The sequence below is a fragment of the Myxocyprinus asiaticus genome, chromosome 3, assembly GCF_019703515.2.
Source record: "Myxocyprinus asiaticus isolate MX2 ecotype Aquarium Trade chromosome 3, UBuf_Myxa_2, whole genome shotgun sequence".
In the NCBI taxonomy this organism is placed as follows: domain Eukaryota; kingdom Metazoa; phylum Chordata; class Actinopteri; order Cypriniformes; family Catostomidae; genus Myxocyprinus; species Myxocyprinus asiaticus.
Window position 1 is genome coordinate 53762422 of NC_059346.1, and position 20703 is coordinate 53783124.

At 36.0% G+C, this 20703-nt stretch overlaps 1 protein-coding gene across 1 annotated transcript in view; it reads left to right on the forward strand.

Annotated features, from left to right (window-relative positions):
* The window catches only part of LOC127430751 (WD repeat-containing protein 36-like), a 36177-nt gene that overhangs the window by 8017 nt on the left and 7457 nt on the right, over nucleotides 1-20703 (forward strand). The window contains exons 9-20 of the mRNA XM_051680777.1: nucleotides 3498-3618; nucleotides 3729-3794; nucleotides 7040-7123; nucleotides 7395-7549; nucleotides 9241-9355; nucleotides 9456-9621; nucleotides 10079-10187; nucleotides 10341-10420; nucleotides 13292-13399; nucleotides 15890-15987; nucleotides 16073-16218; nucleotides 17648-17764. Coding sequence (XP_051536737.1) covers nucleotides 3498-3618; nucleotides 3729-3794; nucleotides 7040-7123; nucleotides 7395-7549; nucleotides 9241-9355; nucleotides 9456-9621; nucleotides 10079-10187; nucleotides 10341-10420; nucleotides 13292-13399; nucleotides 15890-15987; nucleotides 16073-16218; nucleotides 17648-17764 — 1365 coding nt within the window. The remainder of the gene's footprint in view (nucleotides 1-3497; nucleotides 3619-3728; nucleotides 3795-7039; nucleotides 7124-7394; nucleotides 7550-9240; nucleotides 9356-9455; nucleotides 9622-10078; nucleotides 10188-10340; nucleotides 10421-13291; nucleotides 13400-15889; nucleotides 15988-16072; nucleotides 16219-17647; nucleotides 17765-20703) is intronic.

The following is a 20703-nucleotide window of genomic DNA, read 5'->3' on the forward strand; positions in this document are numbered from 1 at the left end:
AATTACGATATGTCGATTAATCTAATTAATCGCAATTAATCGCATATTTACAGTGCATCCGGAAAGTATTCACAGCGCTTCACTTTTTCCACATTTTGTTATGTTACAGCCTTATTCCAAAATGGATTAAATTTATTATTTTCCTCAAAATTCTACAAACAATACCCCATAATGACACTGTGAAAGAAGTTTGTTTGAAATCTTTGCAAATTTATTAAAAATAAAAAACGGGAAAAAAAAATCACATGTACATAAGCATTCACAGCCTTTGCCATGACACTCAAAATTGAGCTCAGGTGCATCCTGTTTCCACTGATCAACCTTGAGATGTTTCTACAACTTGATTGGAGTCCACCTGTGGTAAATTCAGTTGATTGGACATGATTTGGAAAGGCACACACCTGTCTATATAAGGTCCCACAGTTAACAGTGCATGTCAGAGCACAAACCAAGCCATGAAGTCCAAGGAATTGTCTGTAGACCTCCGAGACAGGATTGTATCGAGGCTCAGATCTGGGGAAGGGTACAGAAAAATTTCTGCAGCATTGAAGGTCCCAATGAGCACAGTGGCCTCCATCATCCGTAAATGGAAGAAGTTTGGAACCATCAGGACTCTTCCTAGAGCGGGCCGCCCGGCCAAACTGAGCAATCGTGAGAGAAGGGCCTTAGTCAGGGAGGTGACCAAGAACATGATGGTCACTCTGACAGAGCTCCAGTGTTTCTCTGTGGAGAGAGGAGAACCTTCCAGAAGAACAACCATCTCTGCAGCACTCCACCAATCAGGCCTGTATGGTAGAGTGGCCAGAAGGAAGCCACTCCTCAGTAAAAAGCACATGACAGCCCGCATGGAGTTTGCCAAAAGGCACCTGAAGGACTCTCAGACCATGAGAAACAAAGATTGAACTCTTTGGCCTGAATGGCAAGCGTCATGTCTGGAGGAAACCAGGCACCGCTCATCACCTGGTCAAGACCATCCCTACGGTGAAGCATGGTGGTGGCAGCGTCATGCTGTGGGGATTTTTTTTCAGTGGCAGGAACTGGGAGACTAGTCAGGATCGAGGGAAAGATGAATGCAGCAATGTACAGAGACATCCTTGATGAAAACCTGCTCCAGAGCACTCTGGACCTCAGACTGGGGTGAAGGTTCATCTTTCAATAGGACAACAACCCTAAGCACACAGCCACGATAACAAAGGAGTGGCTCCGGGACAACTCTGTGAATGTCCTTGAGTGGCCCAGCCAGAGCCCAGACATGAACCTGATTGAACATCTCTGGAGAGATCTGAAAATGGCTGTGCACCGACACTCCCCATCCAACCTGATGGAGCTTGAGAGGTCCTGCAAAGAAGAATGGGAGAAACTGCCCAAAAATAGGTGTGCCAAGCTTGTAGCATCATACTTGAAAAGACTTGAGGCTGTAATTGGTGCCAAAGGTGCTTCAACAAAGTATTGAGCAAAGGCTGTGAATACTTATGTACATGGGATTTTTTTTTTATTTTTTTTAATAAATTTGCAAAGATTTCAAACAAACTTCTTTCACGTTGTCATTATGGGGTATTGTTTGTAGAATTTTGAGGAAAATAATGAATTTAATCCATTTTGGAATAAGGCTGTAACATAACAAAATGTTGAAAAAGTGAAGTGCTGTGAATACATTCCGGATGCACTGTAAGTATTTGCTGAGAAAGGCCCTCAAATAACAATAATTCTAAATATTGATTAAATAATTTTAGTAAAATTAAAAGAATTCAGATAATTAAAAGCATTGATAAGACAATACATAAAGTATCTTTAGAAGTCAATATATTGTTTATTTCCTTATCATTGACAATAAGCCTATCATAAGTGAGATAGAGTTAGACTTATTATAAGGTCTTTTCTATGGACGCGTTAATGTAAACATGCGTCTGACAGATGCTTTTGGAGCATCACACTTTTGTATCTTCGTGTCATAAAGTGTTTTTAGGTCGCTCTGTCAAGTTAAACATAGTTTGAAACTTAGAAAGACACGTCTCAATCCGCACGAACGCATTCTCATCTAGTGCTGTCGCTAATGTCAAGCAAGCCTGAATGTGGTTTGGTGTCTGTTCAGCTGCACTTTGCCTAAACAGTTTTGCTGGAGTTTTGCTTACTGCTGAAAAAAGTTCAAGATTTAGTTGACATTTAGTTGTATCAATGTGCTTTTTTGAGTTGACACTACTAACTTGTCCAGTCAACTTAACTTTTTAAGTTGTGATTCTATCAGCTTGTACTTAAGTTGAATTAACAAGTGTATTTGTCATCTCAACTTGCTCAACAAAGTTGTCTGAAAAAACAAAGATTTGCCAGCTCCCAGCATGCATTGCAGCATGAATAAAGTGAGGTTAGTGTTGTTGGCTTTTTTTTTTTGCTATTTGCAGACTTGTGCAGCTGCTGCTGTTTAGTCATCACTGTTGATTAATAGTTGTGTGGTGATGTTGAGCTCATCTTTTACTGAATGATGTTTGTTGAGTATCACCATTACTGAGATTTGTGCGTCAAGTGTTGATATCTATGTGCCTTCTAATCAAACTGTTATGCGTGTAGTTTGTGCCTGTGAAAAAGTGACCATCCTGTAGTGCAGAACTTGCAGCGTTTTCTTGACAATTAAAGTTAGGTGCACTGAACATAACTTTACAGCGGCAAGCCTTTAATTTCAGTAAACTAATGTGAAGTAGTTATAACTACATCACATTTAAGTTCAGCTAACTAAACTGATTAAGTTCAACTAACTAAACTGAAGTTTTTTACAACTACATTCAATCAGTTCGATTACTTTTTAATCTGTAAGAAAAGCATATCCTATTAAGTCAGTTAAACTCAAAAAAGCCCATGCAAAAAAGGCACTAATTATAATGAGTTGAAATCAACAAAACAATTTTTACAGTGTGCTTTGATGGCAGGAATATTCCTTATTCCAGTCTGGGGACATCAGTAATTGCGTAATTTTTTTAATCATTCTGAATTAACATGTTAAATCAACAGCCCTAGTTTTTATATATTATTACTACAAGTTGAATAATTCAGTGACCTACAATAAGTCTTAATTATGTAAAATTGTTTATTATAGCTTGGTCCGGCATAGGTTCTGCATAAAAATGCAGCCAAATTTTAAGGAATTTTTTAAATGGCACACTTGGATATGCTTGCATCTTTAGAGAGCCTAAGGATATGTACAGCAGAGGTTGTGCGGAAAGCCCTTATATGGAGCTAATTTTGGGCAGAACAAGGGTAATAACAAATCCACGTGAGTGCGCACCTAAAGCCAAGAAAACTTTAACGCGCAAAAAAGGTATGCAACTTGTGAACAGTTATTAGTGAATTAGACCCAGTGTCTTGTTATTTCAAAGACTCTGTAGCCATTCTTCTGTGTATGATATGAATTATACAGATGCAATCCATTGCAACAGAATATGTTTGAATGTGTTTTATGACAGTTTGTAAGTGTTGTAAAGCTGTTTTTGTACATTTTGGCGTAGGTGTGGATTTTTGACATTGCTGGGGGGGAGGGCCGTCTGTTAAGACATCGGATTGGTCACAGCGCCCCACCAACAAAGATTCGACACCATGACCAGAGTGGCTTGCACCTTCTTAGCTCAGGTATGACATCCTGTGACTGTGGCATAAATAGTCTGGTATGAAGGTGGAAAACCAGGATGACATTATGAACAATGTATTTGATCATATAGAAATTGTCTTTCTCTCCTCAGGGCAAGATGGGACCTTGCAGTCTTTTTCAACAGTGCACGAAAGATTCAACAAGAGTTTGGGGCATGGTAATAACCACTTTGCATGTTTTTGCTAGTGCATTTAAGCTAATCATTTGTGAGGTGTTTTAGTCCAGTCCATATATATTTAAAAAGAAAATTCCAGGTTGAATACAACTTAACCCTTTAAGCTCGGATAGGCTCATGAAAAAATTTATAAAAATATAAATATTAATAACTACAGTCTTGACTAACACAGAATAGGTATTGTTTGAAAGCTTTGAAGCTCTACTTTACAATATATGTAGGCATTATGACCAAAACTGAACAAGTGCTTTGAAATTTGCAGACAAATCAGAAGTGTTCCGTTTGGATAATTTATTTAAAAAAAATTTGCACAGCACATATTATTGTAATCGGTAAAAACATCAAACTGATCAAATAGCCATGTGTCATGTTGTTGGAAAGCTCTCAATGAGTAGAATACAACCCATCTATTTGTTTTACACAGAGACAAAAATATAGCGAGTAACAGCTAAGTATATGTCTTTGACATACATGTTAAATGTAAACAGGATTTTGCTTTAATGCCGCGTTTTCGCTTATAACTTCACGAAAAGTAAACCGAACATGAAATATCTTGTACCATTACCTAGAGGATTGATTATCTTTAAAATGAGCCCACATACAACATAATTGGATGCATAGGTAGTAGGGATGGGCATTTTGGTCATTTTGTCTACTCGAGTACTCAGACTAATTACTCGTACTCGTCGATTACTCAAGGGGCAATTACATGTTCATAACTGTATATATAATAACATGTCTGACAAACGTCTATGGCTGCTGCATTGCGTCTTTTTGTTCCAGCGTGTCATCTATTCATTATTACAGGCTGTTATAAAATAGTATGTTACAAAATGTACAAAAGATCGCATAATCAAAACATAATCATATTTTTTCATTATTTGAAGATTCGCTGCCCAACTCGATGAAAGAATGGGCACAACGCACATATGTCTATTCTTCCTTCAGGTTACTGTAGTAATCTTAGTAAGTGCGCACCAGTTTATTAAGTAACTGTCTGAACCATATATTTTCAAATAACAGGAGATGCCATAACCATTGCATTTTAACATGCGTGTTAAGTTGAAGTTCATTTTTGAAGATGCTGCATTGTCTTCCATTTAACTGCGCTTTGTCTAGCTGTTTGAAACACTCGCCTGCTGTACACTGCTACACGCGCCTGGAAATCTTCATTCATTTCGTCGAGATGCAGGTGTGTGTTACGTCACGCAGGGCAGGGAGGTTTAGTCAGTGACAAACATTCACTTTTATTAAATAATATTCGTTAACGAGTCAAAGTTCTTACATTAAATGATGATAAAGCGTGTTTAGCAAACGTTTTGCAGAGACAGATGTTCAAAACACGGTTAATTACACTCTCTTTGTTTTGATTATTGTAACGATAGCATTGCAGTGTCGTATCAGTTTGTTTGCCATGAGCAGTCTCTGATGATAATCAATGTACCCCTCAAAGTTACAACGTAATCAATCTCAAAATTAAAAATAAGCTCCCTCTTTGACACGTTTGTGTTTAGTTGTCAGGTAATTGTCACTGGATTTCAAATTAAGTGAAAATTCACATCATGTGTGATCACTATCGATCATCGTTTTCATGATCGATCATTGCTGCCATGTCCGAGACCTCGAGTACTCGTGCCCATCCCTAATAGATAGTTAGATAATGCACACAATGTGCACACAGCACATAATGTGCTGTCTGGCTAAAAACATGTTAGCTTTCCTGGATCAGATGACTTTATCGGTGGAAGTCATCCAAATATGGGCAGAGAGGATCGTTCACTCTAATTACATATGGCCACCAGGAGATGGCGCCAAGTACATGACACAGACTCGATGGCTCAGATGACACAGAATGGAACTGAATGAGATCTCTTTACTCATGCCTGCATGCTTTGGAGAGAGAGCATAGTTATTGTTGTATTTGCATGTGTAATTAGTTCTTATGTACAGTTATTATGTTTTATTTGTTTGGAGAGGCTTTTGGACACGAGGATAAATTATTTTTGTAATGCTATAACTTTTGATTGCTTTGTCGTATCAACACAAAATTGTTACTCACGTACAGGTGACATGATTTGGAACAAAACAAATGCAGCTTTTCGGAGCTACCTTATTTACACCCTGAGATATGTCAAATCAGAAAAATAAGAAAAAAGTTAAAAATATGTTTTTTTTGTGATTTTTCAGCAGTTTCTTAGGCTGAGAGTCTCAGAATTTATCATAATTTATATAATTAAAATATTTGAAGTTTTCTTTACAATGATACCAAACTACAGGAAGTTATTTGGGGAATGCCGCTGAAACAGGAAATCTTTAAAAACACCTGAAGAGCTTAAAGGGTTAAGCTCTATTGACAACATCTGAGGCATGATTACGATTACTACTGGAAGTTATTTTGAGAAGTCCCTAAGTAATACACCTGCAATTGAAGTGGAAATGGAAGTTCATCAAGTGTTTAAAAGCAGAAATGTGAAGCTTGTATTTTTGTTAAAGTGCTTACACAAAAATTACTTTGAGAAAAACTGTTTATTATCTGTAAAGTTGCCTATATTGTCCCTTTGGAAGAGGGACTCCTTTTTAAGTGGATGAATTTATTGAATTTATTTTAATTTATGTAATTTACTCTATCATTGCGCATATCATGTGAAAGTATTTTTTGTGTGAATGATTTAGATACAGCAAATCCTGCTTTTACACCAGGTTTTTCAGTGTTACATAGTCATTACATGAGTTGAAAGATTGAACTGACAGAAAGTGTTAGAAAGAAATTCTATTACACAACTTTCATATTAACACATGTGTTTTAAGTTTTAAGGCTGTAACTTTGAAAAATGAAATTTTGTAAAAAGTACAATGAATTATATTTTTATTTTATTTATTTATTTACATTTTTTGCTGCTATACGTTTGCCCTTAGACTTCAATTGTCAGTGCGATATTAAAAACACTTTTCTGTAGTAATAGATTTTAGTTTTACATTTTATATTATTGTATTACATGTAATAATATAATATATTATATTTTTGGATTAGGTATGTAATATAATTATATAAAAATAATATACGTGTGTGTGTGTGTGCGTATATATATATATATATATATATATATATATATATATATATATATATATATATATATATGAGAGAGAGAGAGAGAGAGACATTATTTGAATTTTATTTTATATAAGTTTTACTGTTTTTCTGACAACAAACAACATTAATTCAACAGGCACCCTCAACAAAACGAAAGCAAAGAAGAAAGGTGTGAAACATGACACGGCAAAACTTCCAGCCATCACTACTTTTGCCTCAGGTTTGATATTTCATTTGTAAATGGATTACCTGCATAAATTAATCACCAGTGTTGGGGTAGCGTGCAACAAGTAATCATTACTTTTTGGAAGTACAGATTAATGTGACTCATTTCTTATTGAATGACCTCTTTGAGTTAGTAACTCACTCTCTGTCCAGTGCAAAGTTACCAGTTCTCACTAAATGACTAAATAAAGAAAACTGCACACTGAAAGCCATAACTGTAAGTAATGTTGCTGCCAAGCATATAAGCCGTGTTTTATCACATTTAGAAACTGCTCGACAGAGTGACTGGGATGGCATTATTGCATGCCACCGTGGTTTCCTTTTGGCTACATCATGGAACTACCAGAAGGGTTCGATTGGTGCTCACAAGCTGGAGCCAGAACGCTTCAACAGGAACCGCTCCCTCAATGTCCATGCAACCGTAAGTGTGTAGATGTGTGTATCGGTATATTCCCAGACTCGTAGAAAACCTAGTATAAGCCTCGAATGGTATGCCCATGGACTTAAATGTTCTTAAAAATCCTCGTAAATAACATCTTAAAGTTAGGATAACCTCGCAAATCATAAAAGGTAAGATGTTTAAAGAATTTACTTTGTTGTTTCAAATGTGACGCGAGCATGTTGTCGCAATGGGCTGTTCATGACGTTTTTTCACGTTCAGTGTTTCAACGTTTTTGACCGTTTTGTGTTTTGTTATTTTTATTTTCAGCTTTCAAACCATGTAAATGTTATCACCAAATTACAACGGATGTGCTGCATAGCGCTCTCTCTCTCTCTCTCTCTCTCTCTCTCTCTCTCTCTCTCTCTCTCTGCGACCTTTGGAGTCCATAGTAAAATAATATTACATCATTAGATAGCTGAGACTTCCTTTCACCCCATCCACATCCCTAACGGAGTTGGCCACAGCAGAGACAGCCACGCTACACTTTCCCATGCCCGCTTTCTTTCCGACGTGATATAGTTATCAAACTTCCCAAGGAGAACTTTTTTCTTGCAGTAATTTCCTCAACAAGAACCTCCGGCTCTTGTCTACTGAAGTTTTTTTAAAATTGTCATATTGTTACCAGCAAGTAAATTCTCCTATTTGACGGGTGGTGTCATTAAACACATCTCACGCACTTTACATAAAAAAAAGCCATTTTACTTTTTTAAAGGTGGACTGTTTGCTTAGGATCACATGACCAGCCGAATACTTCTCACTTAATCTCAGTAACTCACACACTTTCACTCATGGATTATAACCAGTCATGGCTGACTGTAAATAGTGAATTTCTACAATGATACTGGTAGCTGAAAATGATTGCGTTTGAATGATGTTGTATCCTCACCCCTAGTGTATATCCAAGATGAATAAAAATAAATACTGAGAGCACCTGTAAAGGGATAGTTCACCCAAAAATGAAAATTCTCTCATCATTTCCTCACCCTCATGCCATCTCAGATGACTTTCTTTCTTCTGCTGAACACAAATGAAGATCTTTAGAAGTATATTTCAGCTCTGTAGGTCCATACAATGCAAGTGAATGGTGACCAAAAATTTTAAGATCACAAAAGCACATAAAGGCAGCATAAAAGTAATCCACGACTCCAGTGGTTTAATCCATGTCTTCAAAAGCAATATGATAGGTGTGGGTGAGAAACACTTTAATGTTTAAATCCTTTTTTACTATCTATCTCCACTTTCACATTCTTCTTTTTTTGTTTTTGGCGATTTGCATTCTTTCTGCATATCGCCACCTACTGGGTAAGGAGGAGAATTGATAGTGAAAAAGGACATAAATATTGATCTGTCTCTCACACACACCTATCATATCACTATAGAAGATATCGATTTAACCGCTGGAGTCGGATGGATTAATTTTATGCTGCCTTTATGTGCTTTATGGAGCTTCAAAGATGTGGTCACCATTCACTTAATTTGTGTTCTGCATAAGAAAGAAAGTCATACACATCTGGGATGGCATGAAGGTGAGCAAATTATCAGAATTTTCATTTTTGGGTGAACTATTCCAAAACCAGTGTCTTTGTTGGTGTAGTTGCTGCATTTTGTTTTTGTAGGGCATAATGTGTATAATGGGTGATTTAAATCTAATTTGGCCATATGTTCTGCAGGCTGTGGATATCTCCTCCTGTGGGAACTTTGCAGTCATTGCACTGTCTTCAGGACACATAGATATGTACAACATGCAGTCAGGTCTCCATCGAGGGCATTATGGAGAAGACAAGGGTGAGTTCACAAACATATATTGAACATCAGCAGGCTATTTGCATAAATAGCTGTAAAATTTCCAGTCAGATCTCAGTGGCATGCTTTTTATGCATTGCAGCACATGCAGGTCCAGTGCGAGGGGTCTCTGTGGATGCGCTGAACCAGCTGACTGTCAGTGTGGGAGCAGATCACCTTCTCAAAATCTGGAAGTTTAAGTCTAAGGAGCTTTTACACACACACAGCCTGACAGCCGCACCTGCATCCTCTCTGCTTCATAGAGACAGGTATTGGAGTCAATACAATGCTTTGAAAGAGATGCTTCACATGCAAGTGAGACTTCACGATGTAAATAAATATAGGTTTAAAAATGCTATGTATTTCTAGTAATAGTGAAGTGTGCTTGAGGTCAAATAAAAGATGACAATATCATGTCAGGACTCCTAATTTGTAATTGGGGAAATGTGTTTTGAGGATGTGGATGTTTGGATTATATAACAAATATTTACGATATATTCACAGTGGTTTTGTTGGCAATTTAATCCGCTTTTTATTAAGCAAGTAAACTTTTGTAATAACCGTAGACGTGGTTTAAGGAGAAAAAAATCACCCTTTTAAGTCATAGCAGAGCAAATGCACAAATATCTTGATTTATTGAATATTGTCTAAAGGCTGAATATTTTTATACTTGTACCGAGCAGCCCTAGTTAGGATGACAGTTTATGTTTGATCCTCTCCTTACAGTGGAATGCTCGCCATCTCTCTGGATAACTTTACAGTACACATCCTGGACATGGAGACAAGGAGAATTGTCCGCAGGTTCTCTGGACATCGTGGACAGGTCAATGACATGGTGAGTTAAGTTTCTTGATCAGGAAAGAGTTTTCACAATTCCATTTGACACTTACATCTATGTTTGTTTAGAACAACATGCATTTTCATATTTGGGTGTACTGTTATGTGTGTTATGGAGTGTTTATAAAGTGTCCTTAATACTGTTGTCCAGACATTTAGCCCAGATGGACGATGGCTGATTACAGCATCTATGGACTGCACCATTAGAACATGGGATCTTCCATCTGGCAGGTATAAAGTTTGGAAGTCTTTGTGTATTGTAAAATACGTCACAGGTAAGGCTTTTGCGAGGTAAGCGAGATTGCATCATTGTTGTTCAACCATAAAACCACTGAAGTAGCCTTTTGAAGGAGGGAAAAACCAAGCCGTTCCAGTGACTCCTTTTCCACTTTCTGTATTATTTAGTAGAAAGATATTTGTGATGACCTTTCCTTTACTCAGTCCCAGACTGCTTTTCAAAGTAACCAGTGAAACCAGTTTTAAAGATAATTATTATCTCTCAAGATGTGGCCATAGTGACATTTAGTGTATTGGATATTTTTTCGTTTGTCTAATGGGGTTTCCTCCAGCCGATGAAGTCCCCTCTGGCCCAATTGTAAAAAACTATTTAACTTAATGAGTTTGCATTTTTTTTTTTTTTTTTTTTTCAGATATAGGTTATAAAGTTACAATAGATAAGTTATAAAATCCTTAAAACAATATACATTGGTTCCAATGAGTATTTGGACACTTTAGGACACATACGTTAGCTTAAATGTAAACTTAAGTCATTTTTAAAAATGTATAAATTTCATTGCATTAAGACCAAAATATCTGTTGTTTTATCATTTGAGTCTAATTATGTTGGCTTTTTTTATTCTACAAACTTTGCTTAGGGATTTTTCAAAATCCTAAACCAATATTTCTAACACTAACTTCTAGAGCTTTCAAGCTACATCCACCAAACTCAGCACAGACCTTCAGACTGTTCTGGAATTTTGTGCTATATAATTTTTTAACTAGTCAGACTTATGGTTTTCACACAGCGGCCGATCAAATATAAAAAAATAACTGACTTAGATTGACGGAATGTTCAAAGATTTATATTTACGAACTTTTTTGTGTTTTTATTCTTCCACATGTTGTCTTAAAGTGATTTTTAATCACTGCAAAAGGGGCTGGTGGAAGAAGTTGGAGAGAGCAAAATGTTTGGATTTTGTACGATTTTTTTGACCACTTCGTTATTTTGATTATATTTCCTTTCGTTTACAGTGTAATTTGAATTTTGAAATATTTTGGTTTAATTGTTTTTGTATTTCAATAAATTAATAGAATTTTTCCAAAGCAAAATAGACCCGTAGAAGCGAAGTGCGTGCAAAAATCCCTCGATCCACAGCCTAACCCGGAAGGCCAGTACAATCAGTGTTAGTACTAGTCATGATTTGTGTGTCAGTAGATGAAAATGATTAAGAATACTTACATTCATTATAAACAGCATAAATCCAAATACTGACAGTAGTGACAAGAATCAAATTTCCCATGCATATATATATATATATATATATATATATTTATTTATTTCTCCCAATTTGGAATGCCCAATTCCCAGTGTGCTTTTTAAGTCCTCATGGTTGCATAGTGATTCGCCTCAATCCGGGTGGCGGAGGACGAATCCCAGTTGCCTACGCATCTGAGATCGTCAACCCGCGCATCTTATCACGTGGCTTGTTGAGTGTGCTGCCACAGAGACATAGCGTGTGTGGAGGCTTCACGCCATCCACTGCGGCAACCATGCTCAACTCACCACGCGCCCCACTGAGAACGAACCACATTATAGCGACCACAAGGAGGTTACCCCATGTGACTCTACCCTCCCTAGCAACCGGGCCAATTTGGTTGCTTGGGAGACCTGGCTGGAGTCACTCAGCACGCCCTGGGATTCGAACTAGCGAATTCCAGGGGTGGTAGCCAGCGTCTTTACCACTGAGCTACCCAGGCCCCCCATTTCCCATGCATATTAAAGGAGCGTGTCACTGTCATAGAAATATGCCTGACATTTAACAAGGATGCAGTTAATGCACAAATTAATGTAAGTCCATATTTCTGTTCTTCTAATTCATTGCATACAGCCATTTACTCTACCAACTTCTTATGAATGTGCTGTCTTTGTTTATGTCGCTGGTGCTTGACAGGGAATGGACTATATAATAGGACGAAGACTGTATAATAGAGGAAAGACCTCAGAATTAAATTGCACTTGACCCAGCCCATTAGCGCTTTGCACTTGCAAATTCGCCAAACCCAATTGCGCCTAGGCTTAGCACATACTTGCACAAAAATAGCAAAACTTCGCAGCAATCCCCATTGACTTTGCGCATATGACTGCGCATAGTGCTAGCGCTCTTAAAATAGGGCCCCTAGTTTAAGTATCGATTTTAAATAATTTCTGCAAATTATTCCAGTCATTGGGAGCAGCAAAATGAAAAGCAAAACGGCCATAAACAGTTTTTCTTTCTGGAACATTCAGAAGGGTGCAGTTAGATGATCTGGTTGAATATATTACAATGTGATGTGGCAATGTAGCTTGAAAATAAACTGGTGTCAAACCTAACGAGGTTCTGTAAATAAATATATACCATTGGAGTTCTCATCTAGTGTGAAATGAAGGCCAATTTATAATAGAATATAAATACAACGATGAGTTCTATAAGGGATATTGATAATAAATCTAATAGCAGCATGATATAAAACATCTCTAGATGTTCAAGAGCACCTTTGTGTTCTTGACAAACCTAACTTTTCTAGTTAAATATATAAATACAATATTTAATTGAAATAAACTAAGTGTGGCTTAAGTGTCCAAATAAAAGCATAGATCTAACAAAATGTATTGAGGTTTATGCTTAAAATAAGAAAATCAATTTTGTTAAAAAAATAAACTTTAATTTAAATATATACTCTGAAAACAAGTTAATGTATATTGTTTTAAAGAAGTTTATATGTTTTTCCTGGAAAACAAGACATAAATACTAATTAAGAAAATGCATTATTTTGCAGTTTAATTCTTTCTTTCACTTGTTTCTTTCACCATTTCACTTTCCTCCACTTCTTGTATTTTTTCAGTTTGGTTGACTGTTTCCTGGTAGATGCGGCAGCCGTCAGTCTCAGTATGTCCCCTACCGGGAACTTCCTGGCCTCGTCGCATGTCGACGGTCTAGGTGTTTACTTATGGTAAGAGATTGCATTGCAGATACTGCGACTCTTGTTTTGACTTAGACATTCTCATTAAATTGGTTGTTTCACACATTAGATATTGAGATTTTTAGTAGAGTTTTAGTAAGTTCTTATCATTATTGATCATGACGGAACAAGTTTACTGTTTGTCTTGTGAGGGAAAAATGATTGCTTGCGGTGGAAAGGGATTGTGGGTTCTGGTGCAGTCAAGAGTTTATGAGGTTGCAGCTTCAATCTGCTGATAACATAGACTGAACAAGTTCCCAACCCTGATGGTGAGACATACAAGAGAGCCAGTGAAGCTTGACATCATGATGTCAGACCAGATGCAACACATCTTGATGTGTCATATTTGAATTGAACATGAGCGTGAATGAAATTTCAGTTGCAAATAGTCTGAATAAAATTGAGAGGTAATAAGCTCTTCAACTCTGGAGCATTTTTGAGCTGCCGCCTGAAATTTTTCACACTCAAATTTAAAAGCTCAACATTTAAACATACTAATTGCCCAAAAAATTGTCTGGTTTTTCCACCCATTAAAAAAAAGACTACAATTATTCATAAAAAAAATATTTACAAGATAACATATATGATATATGATTACAATCTTATGATGAATAGATTTTTTTCCTAGCTTTGTAAGCATATAGTTCTGGTTCTGTTCATTCCATCTCCCTCAAAAAAGTCGTAAAAATTGTTTTTCTCTTTCATCTTCCTTCACAAAATGCCGATCTGAAATGTAGATGGCGCTCTAATGCAATTTAGCCCAGATGTGCTCATCCATAGACATTCAGTCTAATTTTCAGTTCACGCACCACCCCCACTGTTTCATCCATTGTCTCAGCCATTGAGTGAACTAGAAGCTCAATATCAGTGTCATCAGAAAGCTGAAATCCTCATCTTTGCAATGATGTATAACATTTTATCAGCAATAGTCAGTAACTTATATTTCCGATGATTTGTTTAACATGCTTTTCCTGCTGGACCGGATGTTTTGTTCTGGACATCTAAGATATAATATTGGATTATTCACACAAGCAAGCTCACAGACAAGTAAAAATTGGCCAATTGTTTAGAAAACTGGCTGAGGTAAACGCAGATATAAAGTTTTTAGCTATTTGGGGCTTACAGCAGCAGTGCATAAAAGAGACATTTGTATTTGATGTCTTACAGTAATCATATTTCACTTTGTGATTCTTTTGAAAATCTTCTGTGGTGTTAGGGCAACAAAATAAACTATATATAAACTATACATTCACATTCTTGAGAATGAGAGCTTTCGTTTGATATATGAATTGTCTATTTAAGTTTTACTTGAAAGACTTTTATATTCATATTTCTACCACATAACTTCTAGGTGGCGCTGATTTGCAACGCGAATGATTTCAGGCATTGTTTTGTTATTTTATGTAACATTAATGGTGAAGTGATGGATACCTATGAAAAGTTCAGATTCTAAGCTTTCAAACGATACCCCATATGCCTGACTTATGTATTCGTAGACTTGAATATTTTAAGCGTAAACTTTTTGCACGACATAGCACCCTCTTTTGGACCCGCCGGCGGCTCTGCAGAGTTGAAGAGGTTAAGACACTGGTGATTTAGAGCTGTTGGTACATATCTACATTATATCCATTGAAGCTCAATAGTCGTTGAGTTCATATCCGTAAGACAAAAGTATCCTTATCATGGTTTTACCGATTAATCGGTGCCGAAAGTTGGTTTTTGGAACTATCGGTTATCTGCAGAAATCGATGCAAATAGTTTCAGATATTTTTTTTTTATAATTCCCCCGTGTTAGTGAATCTTTTATCATTGACAATATACATCCATATTTTTATCCTCACTTCAATGTATATTTTGTTATTATGATTAGATATTAGGTATCTAAATTGAAGCAAGGACATGGACTACATGGCAACATGTCCCGTCAGCACATGCATCTTGTCTCGAACTTCATATCTTGTGAATAATAAACTTTATTCCTCATTAAACCTAATCTGGTAAAGTATATATAAACAAAACCCTTCATCTGGTGAATAAATAGGCTATAAAAAGCTTAATTTGGTAAATACTGAAATACAGAGAATTTTAGTGGGGCCAAGTCTCCGTAATTTCAATATAAGAATTTCCGGTCTGTTTCAGGCTTGTTTATAGTTAAAAGCCCTGTGTTATGTACCAAATCGTAATTTTTTTTCTCATTATTAATGGGATTTTGTTTGAACAATACACTACATCTGGGATTTTATTTATTTTAGACTTTTGTAGCCTCTAAATGTATAAATATTATATTTTTCACCACTTTAGTTATAGGTATCAGCAAAATCCACTATTGGTTGACCTCTACCATATACAGCAGAAGTGTTAAAAGGATGATGGTAGTATGTTATTCCGAACAGAGTCTTTGTTTTGAAAATCATGTTTTAATGTTTCGGGAAGTATTGCTCTTTCAAATATGGTATATTCAGCCTACTGGTTGGTTTCTAGGTCCAATAACACACTGTGCAGTATGGTGTCATTGCGCCCTCTACCTGCAGACTACGAACCCACTGTGATCATGCTGCCAGGCAGCTGCCCAAGTAAAGGTGAGACCACATTACTTTAGTGATTATAGTTTTAACAGTGCATATACTGGGATTAAATCTTACTGATTGTGTTATTTGTGAGCAGATACAGAAGAGGAGGAAGTCTTGGATGACGACAGCTCTGAGATGGTGGAGTATATATCACCAGCACAGCTGGACGAAGAGCTGGTCACACTCTCTCTGCTTCCTGATTCACGCTGGAAGAACCTCCTGCATCTCGACATCATCAAGGTTTGATCTGTTAAATTCAGTGCAGAGTTATTAAAAGTTTATTTTTTTTTTATTTTTTTTTTTTTAATTTGTGCTTTCAGTTTAGTTTCATTTTTGATGTGTGTTAATTTTCACTCTGATTGTTTTTTGGTTTTTCATTATTATTATTTTTTTATTTTTTTTATAGTGTTTTCTAGTTTCAGTTTAGTTTTATTATTTTTAAGGCTACTAAAGTTAACTTGTTTAACTGAGATATTTAGATATGCTTAATGCTGTGAAATTCATTTAATACACATTTACCTGATTTGACTTTATAACTGTTTCATTCCGTTCTGGGTGATTCTCACAAAGCCTGTCAAGAAACATTTCTGGTTCTTTTTTGCTCCCAAATCAAAAGAAATAAATAAGAAATTATATTTTGCATATAGAACATTAAGCCTATTTTAGGGCTATTGTGCTATTATTTTCATGACAATTATGCATATTTGACCCTCCAATCCTCATTACTGTGATGTGGAAAAATGGTCATTGTGATATTATTATTATTAACACAATGTGAAAAAAGTATTTGAACATAGTAGTACTTCCTTACTACTACGTTTTATTTTTGATTATTTTAATTTACAAAATTAATTGTACAACAGCTGTAATCCTGTAATATCGTAAAAAAATGACTGTGTTGAATTAATGAGAATTATACCAGTAATTGAAAACAATCGGAACAGTAAAAGTAAAATGTCCAGATGCATTACGGTAATGAGAATTGGGGGGAAAATGTGCTTAAGTGGCCTGATAATAATGACACAATGCAAAAAATCTTAACGGTTTTAAAAGTAGGCTTCATTTTCTTTTGTTTGTTTTAGTTTTTCAGAATATTTTAGTTTTCATTTTTATTTCAGATAATGAAAATGTTAAAGGTGCACTCATTAATTTTTTCCTCATTAAAAAAGTTTAAATCCTAAAGACATGAATTGTAATTTTGCAATATATGTAGGAAATCATGAGCACTCACATTAAAATAAAGACGCCAGTCAAATCAGTAACCTTATAAAAGCTGTTTTATTCTACATGGAGAGGGTCCGCACATGGGGGCGGCCATGTTAGAATCACACGACCAGCTGAATACTACTCGCTTAATCTCAGTAACTGCCCTGTTATTTGACACTTTCACTCACTGATTAAAGTAATCATGGCTGACTGTGAATACTACATTTCTACAATGACATCTGAAACTGAAAACTGTTTATTTTAAATGATGCTGCATCCAAGCCGCTAGGTGTCAGTGTACAAGATGACACGAAGACAAAACTTACTGAGTGCACCTTTAATATTTAGTTTTTATTTTAATGTTCGTTTACAATAAAGGCACTCCTTCAGTGAAGTGCTTAATTGTGATATTTTTGAAAGACTGTACAAAATCCTTTAATATTTTTAAAATCTTTATCTACAGAAAAGGAATAAAGCCAAAGAACCTCCAAAACTGCCCAAAGCCGCGCCCTTCTTCATTCCCACCATTCCAGGGCTTGTGCCACAGTTTGCTCTCCCCGAAACACCTGCAGGGGACCAGGTGAAGTCTCTCTTTAAATGTTAAAATAATTTTTCCTATAAGAGTTCAATGTACAGAGACCACTAATATTAAACTATTTGTTGACTATCTGAAGAGGGTAAACACTGTTGCTCAAAACGTTGCTTTTTGTTTTAGCTGTGCAACATGTCAACTTCTGGTTCAGTTTTATTGTGGCATTACCAATGCTGTGAGTTCAGGGTGGAAAGGGAAGTAGGAGTGTTTGGGTAACCTGTTTGGATACAGTCATTAGCAACACTATTATTAGGTGTTCAAGAACAAAGTGCTGAAACCATATTGTATTTGTCAGGATTTATATTATAATTATTTTTCTGCCCTAAATTGATCGTGCAGACCAAACAGTAAGAGCTAGAGACATGAAACTTTGGGGAATGGTAGTACCCCAGCAGTCTACGCATACACATGGACTCACCCTGATCAGCCAATGAGGGGCGGTACAGTGAACAAAACAAAAAAATTCACATTTTGGGCCACTTCTCCTGAACCGTGTGACATACACTCAAGTGCTTTATATCATTGGAATCCGTTGCTCAAGACAACGAAATGGCTGTTTCTGTCATGAATTTCTTTTCTGTGATTTGTGGTCCTAGGCCGTTCGCCTGATTGGAACCAAACCAGTGAAGAGAGATTCTCTGGAGTCCCATTTTCAATAATTATCAAAAAAACGCAAAAACGTACGAAGCACTCATGGCCACTTTTATGCAAATGCCTGTAACTCTTGAACGGTATGAGATATTTTCTCAAAACTCTGGAAACTTATGCATGGGGTCATTCTGAGGACACTTGCACACCTCGGCCATTTGGTGGTGCTAAAAAAATTAAATACCTAAAAATGGCTGTAACTAAGGAGCCCTTTTTCTTATCGACCTGTAATTTTGCAGGCAGTGTCTTTGTCCAAGGTGCCATCAAGTTCTGTGAGGACAGTTGTATATCTTGGAAAAACATGGCCGCCATCGACCAATCAATATTCAGCAGCTTTTTGACAAGGCTAACAAAGGCTGATCGGAACGAAACGCGGTGGGCATTTTTGATTCTTGGCCCTAGAGGTCTGTGCAAAATTTGGAGAGAAAAAAGGCCACCAGGAGGTGCTATCGCGTTTTACACACGTTAAACATATCACATGATAAATCTCCACTTTCTGAACAACTTTGCCTCAAGAACCATTGGTGTCAATCAAATCATTTGTTAAATATTTGATATTATTTAAAAAACCTACTTTTGGTTTTTTTACGTGACATCAACAAAACCTGTATCTTTCCTAGATCAATAATTATCAAAAAAAAAAGTTGAACTTTTTATTTATCATGGCTATAATAAGGTAATTTAAATGTATGTGTGTGGCCTAGATCACGCAAAAGCCAATAACTCCTAAACAAAGGCTCCGATTGGAATCAAATTTAGTGCACAAGTGAAATGTGATTCCAAAGAAGCAAGCACAATTTGGTGTGGATTGGACAATAGGTGGTGCTATAACAGTCAGACATGTTAAAATAAAACAATTAATCTCTATGGTTATTAACCTGAGATTGCTGAAAATTGTATTGCTTTATCTCTATTTTAAGTGCTTACGGGCTATCAGAATAATTCTTAAAATCTTGTAGCACATGCACTTAAAGGCCCTATGTGGCTTGAACCACGGTAATTGCTGCTTGATGATTAATCGTTGCAGTAATCACCTGAATAGTCGAATAATCGTTAGATTAGTTAGATTAGCCCTAGTGTCAATTTAATCAATTAATTAATGCACATTCTGAATAAGAGAATTTATTCCCTCTTACCTTAAGAATTAAATCAACATCAACTCATATTTATAGTCATAATATGAAAAACTTGGACAGTAATAGAAAATTAAGAGCTATATTGGATGTTACAAATAAAAAACAAATTTTGAATTGTAGGGGTATTTTTGGTGGCATTTTTGCCCCAAGCCCCCATTAATTTCTGACCTTGATATGTAGGATTAATCCGAAGTATTAAACTTTCCTGAATCGGTGCAACTCTTCCTGCTCGCTACAGACATGAATGAAACAAATCACGTTTGTTGAGGAGAAGTTTGCTATTACTTTTCTAAGTAAGTGTACTTAGTATTTTCGCCTGGCGGACAATAAAACAGAGAAAAAAATTCTCATAGACTTAACATTGAATGAGGAACTCAAGCTATATCTAGGTATTAAAATATCATAGACTTGGGCCAATAAGCAACAACTTAGCAACTATCCAAAACACCCCAACATTATGGCAGCGAGTTTTGCACAGGCAAGTTGCGAGCATATTTATTTTATTTATTTTCAGAAAATGTAAAAATCTAGTTATTAATGCAATATCATTTGATCACCTTTACGAAGATGTTTTCAGTTCATAATTTGTATCCAATTAATTATTTCTCTTTTTATAGTTATTGGCAATTTACTTCGTATGAAGCTTAGAATTAACCCTTGTATTAATTTAATTAAAAATGACCGACCCATAAGATGAATACATCTCTCATATTGCATATATTATCACAAGATATTGCATTAGATCTTTTTGTTAACTAAAATCTATATTTTCTATGGATAGAAGGATTTATTGAACTAAGCTTATACCGGGCCAGTGGGGGGAACTCCCTGCTTAACAAATTAAAATAATGATGTAATAAATGAATAATCACTTGATCTGAACAAAATAAGTGTAATTTTAAAGCTCAGAATTTAGACTTTACAATGCATATAGCTGATCCTACCAATTCTTAAACAATGCTGTTTAATTTGATGACAAATTAGAACTGTTTTGTTCTCATAATGTGCAACAAAAATGTTGGTAAATACATTAAAAAGATTAGATAGCCATGTGTTATATATCATTAGAAAGGTCTTAATTAGTAATGTGCATTGAGCAAATTTGTTTCACTCAGAGACCAAACTACAGTGAGTTTTAGTTTA